Source organism: Phaethon aethereus (genome assembly GCF_964289735.1).
Source record: "Phaethon aethereus genome assembly, chromosome: 1".
NCBI lineage: Eukaryota > Metazoa > Chordata > Aves > Phaethontiformes > Phaethontidae > Phaethon > Phaethon aethereus.
The window spans coordinates 183,742,024-183,763,620 of NC_138575.1; the positions used below are offsets into that span (position 1 = coordinate 183,742,024).

The 21,597-nt window shown below is 36.8% G+C and overlaps 1 protein-coding gene across 1 annotated transcript in view; it reads left to right on the top strand.

Moving 5' to 3' along the window:
- DIAPH3 (diaphanous related formin 3) overlaps window positions 1-21,597 on the top strand; it is a gene marked incomplete at both ends in the record, with an annotated part of 257,494 nt that overhangs the window by 172,897 nt on the left and 63,000 nt on the right. The window contains 2 exons of the mRNA XM_082008899.1: window positions 1,169-1,331; window positions 7,711-7,846. Of these exons, the coding sequence (XP_081865025.1) occupies window positions 1,169-1,331; window positions 7,711-7,846 (299 nt within the window). The remainder of the gene's footprint in view (window positions 1-1,168; window positions 1,332-7,710; window positions 7,847-21,597) is intronic.

A 21,597-nucleotide genomic window follows, 5' to 3' on the forward strand; every position in this document is an offset into this window, starting at 1 on the left:
ATAATAATAAAAAAAAAAATCTAATAATGCATCTATATCATCCTGTTCATAATAATTACAGCTGGGATTGCTGTACTCAGTAGTATTCCCTGTTGTCTCCAGTTTAGCTAGTGCTGCCTAACAAAAGCCATATTTAAGGTTGTGTTTCACAAAATAAAGTACCATAGTGTATGTATCTTTAGTATGAAGTATACAAATACAGTAAATTCTCTTTTGCAATAGTTGGGGTGGGCAATTGCAAGTAAAGGTAAAATTATCATTTCTTGTTTTTTGTAGTCTTTCCTGCAGCATGAAAATAATGGAACATAAATATTTGTTTAGCTGCCATTTCATTAAAGTAAACACTTCATGAAGTTGTCCTACATGAGGAAATGACTACACACAATATTTCTTCTTTGAGCTTATTTGATAAACTATATTATCAAAAGTCTTGAATAAACACAGGTTTTTTCATTTATGTTATGAAGTATTTTGGTGATGTTTATAAATTGTCTATGTCTTGTAGAAGTAGTTCTGTTGTCTTCACCTCTAATTTAATTAAGCTGTATTGACATTGCAGGTAGCCTTAGAAAAAGCATAAATACCGGATGCAGCCACCAGGAATAGAAATTAATGTGTTGCTGTTGCTACAACAGCATTTTAAAAAAAGCTGTTAAGATGAAGTTTTTAATATTTCATGGTTTTTATTTTCAACACTGTTGTTTATTAACTTTTATATTTTTACTCTAATTTCAGTAGGAACTACACTATTATTTGAAATATTAAAGCTTTCAGGTTAGTTATTGGTATCGGTACCTAAATTTCATGGAAATGTAATTTATATACCTAAACCTTTAGCTTCAATAAGGAAACTGTTACTAAATAAACTACATAGGTGCTTGAAGTTAGATTAGTCCCATGCATTTAATTTCATACAAAATTATATGCTAATGGAATGATCTTTAAATTTAAAGTGGCTGAGAAAATTTGATGAAAGAACCCTGATTTATTCATAGGTCTAATATACACAGTAAATAATAGGAAGCGTATATGACATGGAAGGAATTCTTTTAATACTTCATTTGATGCAAATGGAAAATGTGTATGAAATACAGATCAGTATTAAGTAAAAACTGCGGGTTTGACTGGATTCACTGAGTGTTATTGTAGCCTTAACAGTGGCATACAGCTTTCTAGTTCATGCCAAAGAAGATTTTCAGAAACTTTCACGGATGCATGAGAACATGGAAAAACTCTATCAGAACGTGATGGGATATTATGCCATTGATCTGAAGAAAGTTTCAGTGGAGGAGTTTTTAACGGACTTAAACAACTTCAGGACAATGTTCATGGTACAATCTTTTTATTTTATGCCTAATGTCTATTAGAAATTATTTTTGTAATCTTTCAGTTACTGAGCAGACGAAAAATAATTTTCTTCCTCCTCAAATGGCTTCTGATACTCTTACCAGAAATTTTACTTTCCACACCCTAAGTTCTTAGGATAACCTAAGGATAATAGAATTTTGAATTATTATTTGTGGATTTTTTTTTTCTGAAAGAATTGGAAATGCCTAATAACACATGTAATTTAAAACTGTGCCTCCAATATGCACGTATAATCTGAAGGGGCAAAATCTGAAACTGGCTGTTTTTTTAAATACGACTGCATTTTCTGTTTAAAGGATGCTTGTTATTTACTTACAAATAAATATTCTACAAATTTTTCTAATAATGCATGCTCTTCCCATGAAAAATCCAGACCCAAGATTTTATTTTGTTTGATTTTTCATTTGCCTACAGCACTTGATCAATGTCAAGGTTTACGTCTGTAAGCAGGTTCCCTGCTACGGAAACTCAGAGCTCCTTACCCTGGCATAAAAAAATAGCACATTTTCCTCAAACTCAGTCTGCTTCTAAGGACCTTTAATTTTTGTGAGATGAGATTGTATGTGATTTTAAGTTTTATGCATTTTAAATGCTTACTTTCTTCTTTTCCCTTTAAAAAATATGATGTTTGGGGGGAGGGGCTAAGAATTATTATTTTAAATATTTTAACTATATTTGAGAAACAGGTGTTAGGCTGATCCAGGTAGCTTCTTTTATAAAGAGGTCAGAACATAGTTACAAGCATAATTCAGACTCGCTGTTAGTTAGCAGAGCTTTGCCTTAGAGTCATCTAAAAGAGTCATAAATGTGGAGGTTAGCCCTCTCCTTGTATTACAGGGCAGCATCTACATTATATATACAAACGTTCACACGTACTAGCTCATATAAAAGCTTGAGCTATTTGGAAATCTAATTTTATTTTTCTTTAGGTATTTTTTTAAGTCCAAATACATTTTCATTATGCTTACAAATTTTAATAATAGGGGGTCTTCTTGGGTTGTTTGAGTTTTTGTTGTTTTTTTGCCCCAGTTCTACCAAAATGTGATTTAAGAGTTTTAACAAAAGAACTTTCTGAAAAGTGAGGTAGAAATTTCTCACCAGGGTATTTCTTCATATATTTGGAGCTGATTATATATGACTACAAACAGTGCAGTGTTCTTAGCAAATTTCAGGATAAACTTCTTTTCTCCAGCATATTGTTTCTTCTACTATTGTCAATGTAGTTCTTCTGGAAGAAGGATGATTAACTTGATGATACACTTAAGAATATAGTCAAGACTGGTATATCCCTCAATTTAATATAACCAAACAATTTTGGGGAAAGCTAATGGCTATGTAAGTTCAAAATACTTTTGTAGAGCTCTTATTTAGGATTAGTGGGGATCACTGTTTTCGTGATTTGTAACTGTGTTCAGATTCGGCAAAGTTAGGGGGGCAGGGAGAGGTTGTTAATTTTGTGTGGAGGTTGTGGTTGGTTTTGGTTGGTTTTTTGAGCTTTCTTTGCAAAAATGGTGTGCCAGCTCTCTTGGATTCTGAACATTTGGCCGGTGAGCAACTCTTTCTCAGTGAAGAAATGGACAAATAAAAATGCAAGTCCCCAATTCTGTATAAGTTTATTCATTTGGATAACTTGGAAGAGATGACTCGTGTCACATCTGGCTACCTATGATTACATGGCTTAATTTACTGGCTACACTCCTGCAGGAATGTTATCTGAGTATGAGCTTTGTGACAAAGTCTGGAGCAGTGATCCAACTCATGCCTATTGATCTGTAGAAAGATTCAATTAGTCATTCTGCCATCTACCCCTCATTGCAGCCTGACACTTACAAAATACTTATTTAAGTTGCTTGCATGTTTCCTGGGCTTGTTTGGTTTTGCTTGGTTGGTTGTTTTTTTTCATGATTTCAGACATGTCTGAGGGGGTAGATAGGGAAAACTATTTCTTTGGTAGATATTGAGAATGGATTTTGAAATGCCTTTGTCCATCTGTTTTGAGGAAAGGACTTGAAATGCAACCCCTATTTAACAAACATATTGGAACATGTAAAGATTACCAAGCCTCTGCTACTTCAGAGTTTAACAGCTAAAAACCTAGAAGGAACAGTCTTCAATCAGAATAACTTTGCTTGGCAAGTTACATACGCCAGACTTTTTTCAACACGGGCATTGGTTATGTTTTCCTAACTTGCTCAGTGCCTAATTTGAAACTCAGGAGTCAGACTTCAAAAATGCTGAAAGTTATGAAATAGTTGTATTACTGTAATTTCTGATGTTTAAACCTCACCTCTGGTTTAAATAATGTAGAATAAGAATTCCAAATGCTTAGGTTCATCTTGAATTAGAGGCATAAAAAAAGTGGTTGTGCTTTACCTTAATTTCCCCATATTTCTTTTCTGTGTATGTAAAACTAGCACGGATACTAACCCCTGCTTCACAGCAGTGTTATAAAGATAGATTAATTAATGCTTCAAAACAGTGAGATATTATTGATGAGCAGAAGAAACCTTGAGGAAAATTAATAATTCTGTCTTGCTGGAGAACAGTTTTGAAGGCTATATGAAAAAAGTGTGTAGATAAGGCATGAAACCACTTATCATTCAGTGACACTAAATAAAATATTGAGTAGCTGCTCAATTTTGAAGACTTTCTGGAAAAGATTTTTGAGATGCCTACCATGAGACACCAGAGGTCTGAGTTTCAGAATTGTTTAGCATTGTTCTTGATTACTGGCAGAAACAGAAGGTGTTTCGCATCCTAGAAAACTTAGCTCAAAAGGCTTTTAAACTTAGTGATGAAAAATCATTGGATTCTTAAAATGTCCAAAACTAAAAGACTACTTAAGTCACCAGTAGGTGTGGGAAAATGAAGTTCAGTCTTCCATGTTGTCAAGAAAAGTTGATAATTTACATATGGTACTTATCTACTTATAATGCTTTTTTAGTTCTCAATTAATGAAAATCAGACATCTTTAAATCTGGAGCCACAGATTTTGGGTTCACAGCTAACTTTGGACTGCATTTTGTACCTCAGTGTTATTTGGTGGCTATAACAGCTAATATTCCCGCTCTGTGAGCACGACAGCTAGAGCACAGTTAGCTGGCCAGATCCAAAAAATAGGGTGAAGTACCTTACCTTCAGTGCTTTAACTGCCTAAACTAAATTCCTGGTACACTCAGTGGACCATCTTAGGTAGCAGACATCTCTGATAACCTTCTTCTATGCTTTCACAGCATCAGTAGTACTAACAGACTCATTCCTTTCGTTGGAAGGATATCTGTCGTGGTTTAGCCCCAGCCAGCAACTACGCACCACGCAGCCGCTCGCTCACTCCCCCACGGTGGCACGGGGGAGAGAATTGGAAGAGTAAAAGTGAGGAAACTCATGGTTTGAGATAAAGACAGTTTAATAAGTAAAGCAAAAGCCGCGCACGCAAGCAAAGCAAAGCAAGGAATTTGTTCACCACTCCCCATGGGCAGGCAGGTGTTCAGCCATCTCCAGGGAAGCAGGGCTCCATCACGCGTAATGGTTTCTTGGGACGACAGACGCCATAACTCCGAACGTCCCTCCACCCCTTCCTTCTTCTTTGTCCCAGCTTTATATACTGAGCATGACGTTATATGGTATGGAATATCTCTTTGGCCAGCCTGGGTCAGCTGTCCCAGCTGTGTCCCCTCCCAGCTTCCCGTGCACCCCCAGCCTGCTCGCTGCAGGCCAGCACGAGAAGCTGGACTGTCCTTGACTACTTAGCAACAACTCAAAACATCAGCACCTTATCAACATTTTCTCTTCCCAAATCCAAAACACAGCCTCACACCAACTTTTATGAAGAAAATCAACTCTATCCTGGCTGAAACCAAGACAATAGCTTTCTGAAATATGATGAAGCAATTGTAGTATTTCCTTTTCTTGTGTTTGTCTAATGGTTAGAATTTCCCTGTAGTTGTAGGAGAGGGAGGGAAGAGGCCTTGTGCCAACAACTCTTATGTCCAAGACAGTACACTAATCATAGGACTATAGAAACTTGCTTCTATCAACACTAGGTTGCTCTGCAGCAGAAACATGACTTACAGAACCAGCAGAGCAACCAAGTAAGAGTTTATTCCCTGGACCCTGGAATATTTTTCTTTTATATTATGCAAATACTTGAACAAGAATCAGAAGTGATCCTGAAAAGCACAAGAGAGAACCCGAGAATGCCTCCATCTCTGAAACTCTAAGCCTTGACATGGTATGCAAAAGACGTATACTTTTGGTAATTCTTCTTGAAGTTAACTTTGCATACTGTGCCATACACCAAATGCAGTGTTGCTTGTGTGTAGTAGATGTGGACAGACCATTTCTAACTTTTTAGGCCTTTTGAGCAAGGAAGTAAACAGTCTGAGAGACAAATATGTCTTCTTCTCAATGCAGTTTTTGACAGTTCTTGGTATAAAGATTTCACAGAACTTTAGACACCTACATTTTGTGTTTAAAGCACACAGAACATGTAGGATAGGATTTGACTCTAGGGCACAGACCTCTAACCATTGGCATCTGAATGTGAGGTTGAGTGTCTAATCTTCGGTTCTAGTCAAGGGAGATACATACTCAGTACAGTTAGTGGAATTTGGAGAGTTGTCTACCTGATGTCTCAAAGGAGACCTATCAATAGAAGTGCTTAGTATCCTGGAGTGGTGTCTTACATGGTATCCAAGACATCCACAGCCTGAAATTTTGACTTATGACACAGAACTTATGGAAGACCAGTGTCCTGCTAGAGAAAGTCTGGAGGCAAAGAGTGATCCTCCAAAGCATCCAATTTACACTGGGTATGAAGGCGTGAACTTCTAAATCAAGCCCAGTTGATCAGTGTGATTAGAAAGGAATAGACACCTACGTTTGTATGACTGCAGTCTGAGGCTGAGTCCTACTGTTATTATTCTGGGGGGAAATGCAAAGTAGAAATCTCTTTGGTCACTCTGTTAGGAAAGTGTGTAATTTCTGCCAAAATTGTACTTGTGCTTAAGTCCCATTTGAGAATACCCATTCTGAAAATCTGCAAATAATTTGTTAGAAGTAATTAAATCCCAAATTTTAGCATTTTGTAGTAGTCTTCTTTGCCCCTCGCCCAGTGTCAACACAATTGAGAGGTGACTCTGGTGAAGACACCGTGGAAGTACAGTTTTGCTTTGTTTAAAAAGTCTGTTTCATTGTTGTTTTTCATGATTGAAAGCTTATTCTTCTTCAGTTATCAAAGACAGGCATTTCCTCATAAGATTTATGTGAATTTTTTTTTTTTCCCTTCTTTTGGTCACTACCTACAACACTAATGATAGAAAGTGCCTGTGCAAATATTGCTATAATCCACATTAGTCTGTGCTTTATAGTACTCTTCAGTCCATTCTTACATTTTTTTGTCTGAATGCAGGCTGCACATTTTCTTGCTAAAAACAACATGAGACATTAATTATCCTTCCAAACATGCAGCCTCTGCCTCAAACTTTATGAAGATGTTAGCCATTTTGTAGGAGGGACACTTTGTTCTACTGAGAACGATGAGATTTTGTGTGTAACTGCATTCTGAAAAGAGAAACTTTCTGCAATGAAGAATAGGTGCACGGCACTTTACATTTAATGCAAATCACAGGAGAGCACTGAGGATTTACCAGTGTACATAGCTAACACTAAAATAATGAAAAGGTAATCCTAAAATAGCTTTGTTTAAAAGTTATTGAATGTGACACAGTTATTTTACTTGATGTCTGAATATGCAAAATAATGATTTAAAAACTCTGAAAGTCTTAGTTCTGTTTTGGCTTCATGGAAGCTTTGGAGTACTGATTTATAATTCAAAACAAACAATGTTGTATGGGTATTAACCAGAAGACAAGAATTTATAAACCCAGTGAATTAATGCATATGTGGATAAGTGTAAGATAAATGCAGAGCTAAGTCACCCAAGCAGCCTTGTTTTGCTTGGTATAGTGGCAGCATGAGAAAGAAAAAATGTTGAAACTATTCTAGAAATATAAATAGTAACATATATATGGTTTTGTAAAAACAGGTGGTTTAGATATTTTGAGTTCTTCCTACATTAATGTGTATTCTTAAGCTGTATTTCTTGTTGAATTTATAATCCCCATTTGGGACTAATTAGTATATTTATAATGCATTCATTCTGAATTTGCTTACTCTTCTAAAATGAACTAAATATGGAATGTAAAATATTTATGTGGCTTGATAAATTAAGGTTAGATAGGAGATGTGATTTTAAAGCTTTCTTCTTTGTTTTTAAGGTTCAGCTTTGTTTTTCCTAAGACTTCAGTTTTAATGGAACTCTGTATTACTTTTTTTTCATAGCAAGCAGTAAAAGAGAATATAAGAAGAAGGGAAGCAGAAGAAAAACAGAGGCGTGCTAAAATAGCTAAGGAGAAAGCAGAAAAAGAAAAACAAGAGAGGCAACAAAAGAAAAAACTCTTGTTGGAAATGAAAACAGGTAAGTAATGTAGAAAACACATTTTATCTAGTGTTTTACTGGAAATAAAGCTGCTATTTTTTTGTTACCTTAATGTGCTATGAGGGAAGACAGAATAAATGAATGATTTTTGCCTATTAAAGTTTACAGCAAAGAGGTTCTTAAATTTTATTTCGTTAACGAGCTTCTCTAATTACCTGTTTTCCTCAAGCTATTTTAGAACTCATAATGCTACTTCATATTTTTCTGTTAGAATATATTGAACCTTGTGTGACCAAGTATAAGTTCAGTTGTGCTCAGAACCCCTTACGTTACCTGAGAACAGACATTTTTCCAAAACACAAAGCCATTTTCTTTCTTTTAACTAAGGTTACATATTCATTTTTATTCTTTTATGGGCATAAGCCCTTCCTGAAGTACTCGGGATTTTTCTTTGAATATGTCAATTGTTATTTCAATAGGTGCTCATTGAAACACCTTAATAGAAACCTCAGCCATGCATTTTTAAGTTACTCATTTAGGCTGTGTTGTCTTTTGTACCAAAAGAGATGGCAGACACTGTGAATTCTCTGTTACTAAAAAAGATATCTGACAATCCTCCATACTGATATACTTTATCCCCGACTGAGCTTCTGGAATGCTTCAGAATGATACATGACTTACTGTGTAATTTATGGTGAGCTACTCTCATTTTTTTTCTGAGCAGATCTTGTTAAACAGTTCCCCACTCAAACCTTGGTCGGCACCTTCGGCATAAAGGATTATCTGTCTCTTCCACGTTTCACTAATAGCCAGAGTGGGTGTGTTTAGTTTCAGAGATTCTTCAAACCAGAAGTCTTTGATTTATTTTCATAAGAACATCCCTGTCTTGAGGTGCAAAACTAAAGCTTTCTCCTAAGATGAGAAACCAAGTGGCTGCCCTCTGAACACAGAATTTCTAATTCTTCAGAAGTAAATTCAAGACCAATCAGAAAACTACCAGTGACAATCTTTTTAAAGCTTACAGAATCACAGAGTCATTAAGGTTGGAAAAGACCTTTAAGATCATCAAGGCCAACCAGAAGATAGAGGAGGCTGCAAAAGACTAGGAAAGGGTAAAACTGGTATCTGTATTCATGCATGAGTGGAAGTGTTTCAAAACAGGTTAGATATTCTTCTCTCAGACATAATGTATGTATGACTGATAGTCTTGATAGTCTTTCAGGAAAGATTAAAGCTCCTTTCCAATCCTGTTCTTTGTAATGTCATGTTCAGGCTTTCCAGAAAACAGGTGCCTATATTATGGACTTCTGAGTCATATACCCACACGCGTACGTAGGCCTCTGGTAGTTAAACCTACTGCTTCAGCTAATCTAGCTGGGAACTATGTACTTGTCATCTACAGATCAGCTAGGTCATTGAGTAAATAGCTGCTTTGTCTCTTAGTAGCTTTTTTTAATTAAATCATGTAAGCGTACAGAAAGAGGTTTCTTGCTCTTGTTAGCAGCCACTTAAGGTTCAGTCTGGAATGACTGATCCAAACAACAGCAGATGGGAAAAGATGATGTTAGGATCACCTGAAGCTATAAATGCCTTGAGTCTGATATTCACTAAATTGGCCGCTGATGAGTTGGTTTTTGTTCTGCAGAGCTCCTTGTGAGGTTTCTTGTGCTTGTTTGCAACATAATTTTAGATTTTTGTTAGAAAACCCAAATACTGTCAGTGGAAAGCACCTGTGGTAGATTTGTTTGTCAGGAAGGACAGAAACAACAATATGAGAAGTGGGGGTTGTTGGCTTTTTACTTATTTTGTCAGTCTTATCAAAACTGTATTTACTAATTGAAGAGGCATAATGTTGCTCTGATTGTGAGGGAAGAGAAACACAGACATGCAAAAATTACTTTTTTTCCTTCCCCCCCCCCCGCCTTCTCTAACCATAACTAGTTCATTGAAGGCTGTCTTCTCATTAAGAATATGTAAATCAGGCACAAAATGCTTACATCTGACCTGCTGACAAATACCTAACCAGGTACTCCCTCTGTCAAAATACCAAAACACCCTTACCCGAAGTGTGACTGTGGCATAACTGATTTTTGCATCATATCATTTCTTTCTATGGTGACTAGATCAGAAGTTGGATTTGTAGGAACATTATTTCAATTATTGCTTGAACAAAGTAGCTGAAAACTCATTGATGTCACCATCCTAGAAAATATTTTCTGGGATTCAAACAGGTGCATACTTGAAGAAAAGTATAGAGTATGAGAACTAACTGGTTCTTCAAGATGTTTTCTTTTCAGTGAAGAGATTGATTCAAAGAAATCCAAATTTAAGAAATTCAAACTTAATAACATCAAAGTGTTATTAAGCAGACATCTTTATGACAGCGCTGGATGCATGGGGGATATCTCCTCCTAACATGCATGCCTCCTGTTACCAGCATCTGAATTGAGTACATGCATTCATATTCATTGCAATTGTTAGCATATTCAGGACATTTCCGAGAAATATTTAACATACTCAAATGTCCCTGACGCACGCGCTGTTCAATGAGCCAGTGGTCCTCTGGTGGTCTCTGGTGGGTTTTTGCAGTACTTGGTCCCCTTAACTTGTCTGTCCTCCAAAGGAACTCTTATGGGCTCTTTCCACTTGCTTAGCTTGTATTTTAACGTTGTACTGGTTCTTATCGGTTCCTGCCAGTTGTTGGTTAAGATAAAAGAAGTTCTCCACAGTAGTTTATCTTACACAATCCTTGCATACAAAAGGAAATTTACAAAACTCACATTTGATTGATTAGACATGTTAAAACCTTCTTGCAAGATCATAGTGCACTCTGCATCTCCACTCTACATTTTTCAGCAGCATTTCTTTTTAACTGAAAATGACCTGCAGGTTAGGGATGCCTGTGTATCACTGTGTTACGTGCCACTTCAGAGTTTCTTAACTGTTTCTCTTAAACTTAAAAAAAAAACCCCAACAAAAAACCAAAAACCACTTTACTGTACTGACAATCATTAACAGCACTGGTTGTGATAATAACTTATTCTTATGCATTATTTGTCATTAACACTACAAATTAGTTCTTACTATCAATCTCTACCACTACTTATTCAAAGCAGTCAGTCCTTAACATCGGTGTCCTAAATTTGATGTGAGTATAAAATCCCATGGAGCTGATGCTGTAGAGTTGGCAATGATGGCTACCAGTGATGGCATTAGTTGACAAGATGACATGGACAAACTCGAGAGCTCTTCTGCAAGAGAAGCTAGAACTGAAATGGGTATTTTTTTTCTTCTCTACAATCTCTCTTCCCTTCTCCACACCCAGTTTGGGATCTTATAGTTCTATAAGATGATTTAGTTTCTAGACAGTTCACGACCCTCTTGTCTATCCCTAGATTACACCATGCAAAATACTTCAGAGGGTGTTAATTCCTCAGGTCACAGCAGTGCTTTCAGCTGGATTTTTTTTTCCTATGCTTAGCTGCTGCTTCTATTCTCAATGTAAAAGCAGTCCTTTCACAACACTTGAGGTTGTGCTTTTTTTTCAGTGACCATTAATTGGCCATTAGTGACTCTTATACGGTTCTGGAGCTTCTGCTTTCAGCCTTTGCCATTAACGTTCAAGGCCTGAGCTGCTATCCAATGCTTAAACAGAATTTATATCATCATCCTAAGCTTGTTTTGTTAACCACTCATCTCATTTACAACACAGACATTTAACCTGTCCTAGACTCTCCTTTCTTCTTGAAGTCCTTTTCTATGTATTTTTCCAGCTTTCGTCTGCTTTTGGAAGTTACTTGAAGAGTAGGTTTTTGTTGCCTACGGTGCCACCTTCTGCTGCATAAGGTGGATTCATTTCTTCACATGAAAGTAACCTACATAATGCTGTAAAATTTTTAGATTTTTGGGGGAGTCTTGCTGACTTTTTTTGCATTAACAAATGCCTAAGATCTATGTACAAAACCATAGATTTTATTAATATCTACAAAAATGCGTGACTTGAGACAATAAGTTGCATATAGCACATTAGGACTTTATTGTACCAGGTTTGCCTAGCAGTATGCAGAGGTGTTAAATAAAAGGAAAATTATCCCAAATTAAAGGTAACTACTGATTTTTAACTTAAACTACCTTGGGGGGGTGTCGTGGTTTAGCCCCAGCCGGCAACTAAGCACCACGCAGCCGCTCACTCACTCCCCCTCCCGCAGTGGGACGGGGGAGAGAATTAGGAAAAACCTCGTGGGTTGAGATAAACACGGTTTAATAGGACAGAAAGAAAGAAGGGAACAATAATGATAATACCAACAAAGGAATGTACAAGAACAAGTGAGGCCCAATACAGCAATTGCTCACCACCCAGTGATCGACAGCCCGTCCCCGAGCAGCGATTTTCGCCCCCCCGGCCAGCTCCAGTTTATGTACTGGGCATGACGTCGTATGGTAGGGAATATCTCTTTGGCCAGTCTGGGTCAGCTGTCCCGGCTGTGTCCCCTCCCAGCTCCCCGTGCACCCCCAGCCTGCTCGCTGGCAGGCCAGCACAAGAAGCTGGACTGTCCTTGACGGCTCAGCAACAACCCAAAACATCAGCACATTATCAACAGTTCCTCATCCCAAATCCAAAACACAGTCTCACGCTAGCTTCTGTGAGGAAAACCAGCTCTATCCTGGCTGAAACCAGGACAGGGGGGTAAATTCTTCTGTGTGAATAGAATCACTAGTAACTGACATTTACTGTGAACATGAGATCTGAGGTGGTCCTACAGTATACCAGCCTTCTCACAAACTGTAATAGTCTTCCTTAGCCTATGTTGTGCCTTTGATATACAAGTGACAATAATCTGGATCGCAGCTTACACTGTCATCCATACCGCTGCATCAGACTGCTTTTGAAATACAACACCAAATTCAGTGTTGATATGGTCGTTTTCTAAAGTTAGGTAAATATGTATAGTGTGTGTGGTAACATAAAGTTTTCAGTTTGAATAGTTTTATATTTCAGATCTAAATAATTATATCAGTATTTTTAGATTGTAAAATATGTGTAGTGTTTTATGAATATGTAGTACAGCATCTTTTTAGAAAAACTTAACATTCTAGGTAGGCTTTATAATATAAACTTGGACCTCTGCTAATGAGACCGTAGATTTTTGTTATTTATATGGAATCGTTTGACTTATTCTTTTGCAAGTGATTTTTTGGGATTGATCTCTGTAAGTTGTAATTTGCTAAAATTCTCAATCTTTACATCTGAGGTAGTGACAGCTTTTTGTCCTAATGATCACAACTTAAACGATTCACTGATATAAAAGGATGAGAGTCTTAAGTTTACGTAATAAAATACAGCTCCATATTTTCCTTTCAGCTCCATCCTAACTTGAAAAGTATGTGGAATTGATTAAAAATTTTGAATGTCCAATCAGTGAATGAGATTTGGTATTTTGAAATTTATGATAATAAAATCTGTCCTCTAAATACTCTCTGGGATACAAAGTGATATTCATCACAAGATGCTTTGTCAATAAGATAGCTTTACTTGCTTCTGTGAAGCCAGTTCAAAGTATCACATACTATCGTTCCAAAGGTAAATAGCCATTGGAAGGGGGTCTTTATGTAAATGCCACCTGTCTGCATACTATTAACATTCAGATAAATACTTTCTCATGCTGTTCAGATTCTCAGTAGGAAGCACACCAATCAATTATTTTGATCTTATCACACTGTAAAGAATTCTATAACTGTGATAACACCAGCTTAAATTTATTGTAATGTAATTGAGAACTCCATCATTGTGTCATCTTCATTGTGTCTTACTTTGAATGCTATTTAAGTAACAAGACATTTTCATCAGTGGTTATTTACAAAGGCTGCTCTTTCTTATGCAAAAGCAGTGAAATGATGCCAAAATGGTGTCTTAAATATCTGATTTCCAATCTAGAGTATTAGTTTGTGTTCAATTGTGTTACTCATTTTCACTTATCACAACTAACTGGTTTTAAATCCATGTTCCAGTTCATTTAGACAGTTACGACCTTTTCTGCAGTCAATTTTGCAGCATTTAATTTTGCAGAGGTTTTATATTGTTTATCTGGTTTTGGCAAAAAATATTCACGTTTCACAAACTTGCTAAGAGTGTTTTCGGTTTTGGTTCTCCAAACATTTACCACGTTATTACTGTCTGCTAAATTGTGCAATATAAAAATTTTCATTAGTTTTGTAGTGTTCAGCAAAACAAAAGGACACCATGGATCCCAGCACTGACAATTTAAGCAATGAAAATGCTAAACATAATTAGGTAATTAAAATTCAGATTCCAACAGATAAAATGCTTGCCTTTGAAATAAATTAAAAAAATCTCCAAACCCACTTATATTAGTAGGTACCCTCAAAGACCCTATTTTCCCTGCGTAGCTCAAGTTTTTAAGGCCTCCATTTTACTATTGCTTTTCACTGGGAGAGGAGAATCTATACTTCTCTAATAGTATTCCTTTCCTCTGAGGGGAGTGAAGGACTGCAAATGTCACAGGTTATAAAAATCTGCTCATGTTCCATTATAACTGAGATGACATCAGTAGCTTCTAACATATGTCAATAATTTGTTGTTTTAAAATGTCTCCTAGGCTACTTTTGTGAAAAACACAAGTTTTGGACAATAGTAGGTTTATTGCTAGATTTTGGGCATTTAAGTATATGTTTTGTGCAACTAAATTTACTGTGAAGGCGACAAAAGATCGGATAATGCTATGTATGAAGAAACCCTGAGCGTATAATATTAATATCCAACAACTGTTTCATGTAAGGGCTCTCTTCTCTAGGGATCTTCCCCTTCTGCAATTTCAAGTGCTCTGTTCATCGCTGTTCCTCCCTGGTGATGATAACTCTTTCCAGTGGTCCCATGACTACCTTCACTTATCCTCAAATCAGACCCTCTTCACCAAAAGGATTCCCAAGGTCACTTTTTGTTATTTAAGTTGGTTCTGAAGGATCACTTTTATTATGAGGCCAGTGGGGAATAAATATGTTCTGTAACTGCGAGGATTATAACTTCTTCTTCTTACGTTAAATAATAATGAGCAGAAATAACTGTGGGACCTTACAGAATTGCCTACTCAGTACTTACCCATGTTAATACTTTGTGGGCAGTTGACCATAAACTTATGATGATCTTGGAGAGTAGATCTAATTTTGCTTTATGCCCATTAAAAACAATCCTCTGGTAAGGAGATGTCACCTGATATGTCACTAAGTATGGAGGTTGTTTTCAGCTGCAATTGTATTGTTTTGACAGTAAAGTATAAATCTGGGTAAATTACTGAGAACAGATGTTCCCTCAGGAATAATTGTCACATCTGTACTTGGAAATGATACAGAGAATGATAAAATACAGGTATGCTCAATTAAAAAAAAAAAATTGGCCTGAAAACCAATGTATGATACATCTGCATAAGCCACAGCAAAAGGTGAGATACAGCAAAACCTCAAGTCTCACACTGTAGGATGTTCAGGGAATTAGATGTTTTTAGTGCAAAAAAAAGTAAAACTGATCTGAATGTGTATTAATTAAAACCCAACAACTCGTAGTCACAAGTCATGTTCTAACAAGATCTCAAAGGTGCTAAATCTTCTGAAGCATGGAGGTGTAGTTCATGCACTTGTTGTCAACCCATGGGCTCAGAATGCAGTAGCTGCCGTTCGTTTGCAATAAGCAGTAGTTCCAAAGGAACAAGAGGTTTAGAAGAAACAATTAGGTTTTTTTCTGAAAATTTTACTTCGAAGTGGAACCTTTGGAGATGGTAGCTGAAAGGTATTTGTGAAACTGAGGTTTACACAAAGCCCCTGAAAAAATAAATAGCAGCTGTACTTGAGAGAAAGAGAAATAATCAAAACAAACAGAGCAGTTGAAAAAATTAAGGTTCATTAAAGTAATGTCTGTAGATAAATATTCTCATAAGACTTTTCATTTATGTTGTAGCAGTAAAATTTCTCAACAAACTTGAAAAGAATGCTGCAAGCTTAAAATGGCATTACCATGACAAAAAAATTCAATCTCAGGAGCCATCTTTTGTATTAAGAGCTCAAACGTTTATGCAGATAATAGGTCTTGGTTTGAGTAAACATTTTCTGCTCCAAATATTACCTCACATCTCCTCCATAAGGAGGTAGACAACAGAGTCCTCTTTAAACTCTCACTCCTGTTATGTGTAAATGCTTTTATTTTTTCTGTTTTTTCTGAATCATCAGAAGTTTTTTCTCTCACATTGCAGAGGAGGGCAGGAATAAATATCATTACTAAAGCATTGGAGGGTGTGCTTTATTTCTACTTTCCTTAGTCCAAGGTTGTAAAAGAGCCAGGAACCTCCTCTGTCATTGTTACAAAGCTAGCAGGTCGTGTCTCTGACTCTTCCTTGAAACTGAGACTGCTGCTGCTTCTATTTCTATGCTGTTCACTGTGACACCTATCTTCACTTGGCAATACCTCACTGGTTGTACAGAAGTACAGTCTTGTTACTGCATACCAAAATATTCCTGCTCTGAAGCTTGCTGACAGAAGTTACTTGATTTCTCTGGCAGCTTCTATCCATTGAAAGCTATTAAACGCAAATACAAAGTCTTTTGAATCACAAACAGCTGGAGACCAAGAGAACATTCTAGAAATGTCATTACATAGTTATCCTGTCCTTTTTATAGATGTTTGCGATTGGCTACTAGTGCACGGAAGATGCAGGGCTAGGTGGACCTTTGATCTGATCCTCCTGGGTATTCTTGTACGTTTAGAGCCCCCCAAACAAAAAGAGTCTTGCCCACGTAAAGCTGTCCAGAAGCTTTCCATTGACTAAGTTCAGTCATGTAATCTAGTCACAACTTTCTCACTCCGCACGTGAGAAGCTATATAACTTTTAAATTTCCTTCAGCCCCTCATCTCTGTAGCACAGCTGTCAGTATGAGTGATCATTGTGTATGTTTTCTGATTTATCAGTTGCTTATAAATTTGAATGGAAATAGAAATGACTTTCCCTGTGCTCAATGAATTCCTTCAGAGGCACATGATAACCAAGAGACTAGATGTTTATACACACCCACATACATATATTAGATTCAGCTACATATATTCTTATAAGAAGCTATGTTCAGTTAAGAATGCTACTAGAGTGGTTCTAACTGTTTTTTAAATGAAATTGTAATTACCTCAATAATAGATGATTTTTTTTTTCCCCCCTTGAAACAACACTAATGAAAATACTTAGGTTTTGGCTAGTCTGAAAAACAGATTGGTTGCATTCTTGTCAGGGTTGTCAGAGTTAGAGCTGTGACAAGTAAAGAAAGCAGAAAAAACATTCTTTAGCAGTAAAACTTATTGACTGACTTCTTCATATGTAGCTGACAGTTCTCACTATTAGCTGTCCTATCAAATCTTAATCTTAGATAACTGTGTAAGGTTGGTCTGTTTTAGTTATGAGTGATTAAATATAAGTAACTAAAATTTAGCATTCTGCTTAATTCAGCAGTTTTATTTTTCCACTAGAAAGGCAGAATATCCCTAGTGAATAGAAAAAAGATTATAAGAAGGATTGTGTCTTTAAACTAGCTTTTTAAAAATATTATCAGGTAATGCAATATATAATACATTACTAGAATATCCTGTATTGTTGAGTTGGTGAGAGGGTAAGTATGTACACAGATAAATCATTTCATTTTCAGACTGTTAGTTACTGTTTCTGTGGACTCAGTGTAAAGGTAACCTCTTTTTTATTGTAGCCATGATTAGGGTTTCCATTGTAGATGGACAACCTATTCTAGTATTTGACTACTCTCAACAGCAGGAAAAAAACAACAAACAAACCCCAAAACATAAAAATTTTATGTTTGAATGCAATGTCCTGTAATTCAATTTGTGCTCATCACTTCCTATTCTGTCTCTGGGCATCTCTGAGATGAGTCTGGCTCAGTCATCTTTACACCCCACCCAGTCCTCCATCAGGTATTTATATATATTGATAACATCCCCCTGAATCTTCTCTTCTCTGGGCTGAACAATCCCAGTTCTCTCAGCATTTTCTCATATGGGAGGTGCTTCAGTCCCTTCATCTTCACAGCCCTTGACTGCCTTTGCTTGAGTATGTTTGTGTCTCCCTTGCTTCAGGGAGCCCAGACCTGGACCCAGCACTGCAAGTGTATCTCAACAGTGCTGAGTAGAAGGCAAAGATGACCTCTCTTGACCTGCTGGCAATGGTTTTCCTTGGTCGTCTTTGCTACAAAGGCTTATGGTCAATATGTTGTCCATCAGAATTGCTAGGTTTTTATTTTTGGGTTTTTTTTTTTATTTTTTTAAAAGCTGCTTTCCAGCCAGCTGCCCCCCATCTGCATTGGTGCATGGGGTTACACCTCACCACATGGAGGTCTTTTGTTGAATTTCATTAAGAATCCTGTCAGCCCATTTCTCCAACTTGTCAAGGTCCCTCTGAATGGCAGCATGACCATCTCGTTTGTCAACCATTTCTCTGAATTTTGCACCATATGCAAACTTGCTCAGAGTGTGCTCTGTCTCATTGTCTAGGTCACGAAAGAAGATGTTACAGTATTTGCCCTAGGATCAAGTCCTGGGGTACACCACTTCCATCGCTTGGCATTCTGCTTACTCTTCTGTAAATCCAGTTTGTCTCAGGAAAACTTTTTGGGGACCTCTCTCAGAAAAGCTTGCTCTGGCGAACTCTTTACTGGATCTGGAATCAATATAAATGATCCTGGATAATCTCAGTGGAAAGTGAATTTACAATGATTGTCTTTTGTTGTCACAGAAAAAATGCGATTTATAGACTCACGATGAACGTCAGAAATTTATACATTTTTATCACTAAGTTCAATATTAAGTAATGGCACTTTCAGTCCCATTACTTAAATGGGAAATCGTGAGGTGCAGAAATAAGTACCTTACATCGCTGAAGTATTTTCGTATCTCTGTGGTACAGAACCACCTCTAAAACCACAGTTTACCTTTTGCGTTTGGTGGTATGAGTTATCTTATGGAGATTAAATTGGTGCTGTTACCAACCTTAATTTCAACAACTGATTTGAAAGGGACAGCGCTCTTTCAGGGTTCGTGAAGGATGAATGCTTAGTTTGCATTTCACTTGTTTCAAGGTCTTTGGAACTTGGGGCACACTTTCATTCGTATGATCAGAGCCTATATCTATTTGTGTCATAAAAGCACTTTATAACAACTCAACGATGGAACAATTTCAGTGAGAGCAAACGAGATGGTACGAAACCCACTCTCCTCAGCTAGGAGATTTATAGAATAGGTGCATCAGTCATTACGGGAAATCCTACCTTTTTATAGTACACTTGCCTAGGGCTCTGAAGCGCTAGCAAAAGCTTATTACTTTGTGTTGGGCATCAGTAAGAAATGTAACTCTTCTGATTCTGGACTAGCCTATTTGTGATTCCTGTGAGGTATATACACCTGTGTTGTCCTTTCCGGAAGGGCTGGTATGTGTCTCTTGCCTGACATCGTCTCTGAAGAAAGAAAAGTGAATAGTGATATTACTCAAAAGCTGGATTTATTGCTTGTTAAATCCAAAGGGAACTGTTCCTTCATCCAAGGCACACTTTGCAGCTATTTCTGCTTTGCATCTGTGCATCAGAAATTTTCTTTTCCTCACTGTAATGTAAGAAGGTTCTTGCAGGGCCTGATCAGGGCCAAAGGAACCCCCGTGTTCTGAGTTACGGCTCTAGTCCCTGCACTGCTATTGAAACTCGAACAGGTAGCCATGTATTCCTTCACTCACCCGTCAATTAAGACTATCTGACTGATTGTCATGGTTTAGCCCGAGACACTGGTGCTATGGCTTTTACCAGAAAAAGTTCAAAGCCTTAGAGCAAGTTGAAAGTTGAAGTCTTTATACGCAGTGCATTTTCTGGGCAAAGGCACCCTTAACATCCACCCACAAGTTCTGTGTAAGTTTGTGTCTGAATTTCATTGGAGTGAAGAGTCTTGAGTTTAGACGGTCACATTGTTAAATATTTCAAAACCTTCCCTTCTCTGGACATTAAGCTTGCTTTGTATTTTTATGTTGACAGTGTAAAAACCTTCTTAAAGTCTCTTGACCTGTTCATATATAAGGCTGAGAGGTCTAGAAGGTGTTATGCATCAGTACTATGAATACGTTACAGAATCTGGCTGCCTGAGACTGTTTGAAACTGAAAAGATAGAACCACTTCCAAAACTATCTTTCCCTCTGTGATCTGCTGTTGTGCTTCTTGAAGCATAAGTCACTCAACACCATAGTATTGTTAAAGCTTTCCTCTTGTGACATTGTTCAGAGAATGGTCCTTCAATTTTTACTCAGACAGACACCTTTAGTAAGCTGGGCATTGCTTTGTAGGCTGTTCTGGTCAAAAAAAATCACTGTACAAACAAACATACATGACTTCTTATGATGTCTTGAAAGTGAAGATACAACATTAACAAAGTTAAAAGATGTCTCTTTCTTTTCCTCCTTCTCCTTGTGTGAAAAGTCTGGAATAATCTCTGCCATCGTTATCCCAAGCTTGGTATTCACTTGCCTCAAAAATTTTTGTACATTAAGGCACAAGACATGATGTAGCTAAATGTGGAAGAAGGCTGCCAAGAGATTAAATTTCACTTGATCAAAAACTGGGTACAATATATCCAACCTGAACTATATCCTGCACTGAAGAGAAAAAGCCCTGTTTGTATTCTAGTCAAACAAGAAGAAAAAAGGTATTCACTGTGGTAATTACTGAATTGTGAAATCAGAACTTAATTCTTCAGACAAGAAAAACAAATCCAATAGCTTCAAGCACTTCAAATTTGTTTTTGAATTATATAAAATCTTGAGTGCGGTCATGTTATCTGGAGTTACTTTGAAGATTATATAAATATAATTGAAGTCTTTGCTAATTCAGATAACTTGATGAGTAACCTCAAGTTTTTGCATCCTTTTACTTCTGTTACAGCTATGAAATATTAAGGTCTGTTTTTAATGTATACATATGTCCAAATTGTGCAATTTTATTTTCAGGTGAGGCTTAGTATTTAGAAGTTGACTTTAGGTGCTGATCCTTTCCATTACTTACAGTGTATCAAAAAGCTGTATGTAACTACCATACCATAAAATAGATCTCAGTGGAAAATGACAGTCAAAGTCTCTGTGGATAAATCTTTTAAGTGTACAGACAACATCCACAAAAACCATGCTAAAGAATTCTTGGTTTGGTTTTTCTGAAGCTGCCTAGTATTTCCTTCACTAAGAAAAAGCAGGTTGGTTTTTTGGTTTGTTTTTTTTTTTTTTTGAGAGTAGCTGAATAAAGCTTTGATTCCTTGAAGGGAGAAATAGATGTATTATTCAATGTTTTTATCCTAGTAAAGTGAACTTCTGGAGTCCTAGTGTTAAGTGTGGTATTTTAGTTTGTATTGGACAGATGCAGGGGAACTGTAAAAATGAAGCATTTTCATCCAAAGTAATCTTGTTGCACCACTCTTGCTTTAAAACCACATTGCTAATGATATTCATGATTCTATCATGTCAATGGACTACTTCTCCTGGAATTATATATATAATTTGTTCCTTAATAAGTACATAAAATGCAGGAGTCATTACTAACTGCAGTATCTGTTGCTATCATCATAAGACATATTAAAGTGGTACTGTAAAGCTTATGATAGCGTACTGAAGGAGAAGGGTCTCTAATATTCTTAACATTTTTAAAGACATAATTATGAAATTAGGCAATTTATATCTGACTTGGCACTGAAATGTCAAGGGCAGAAC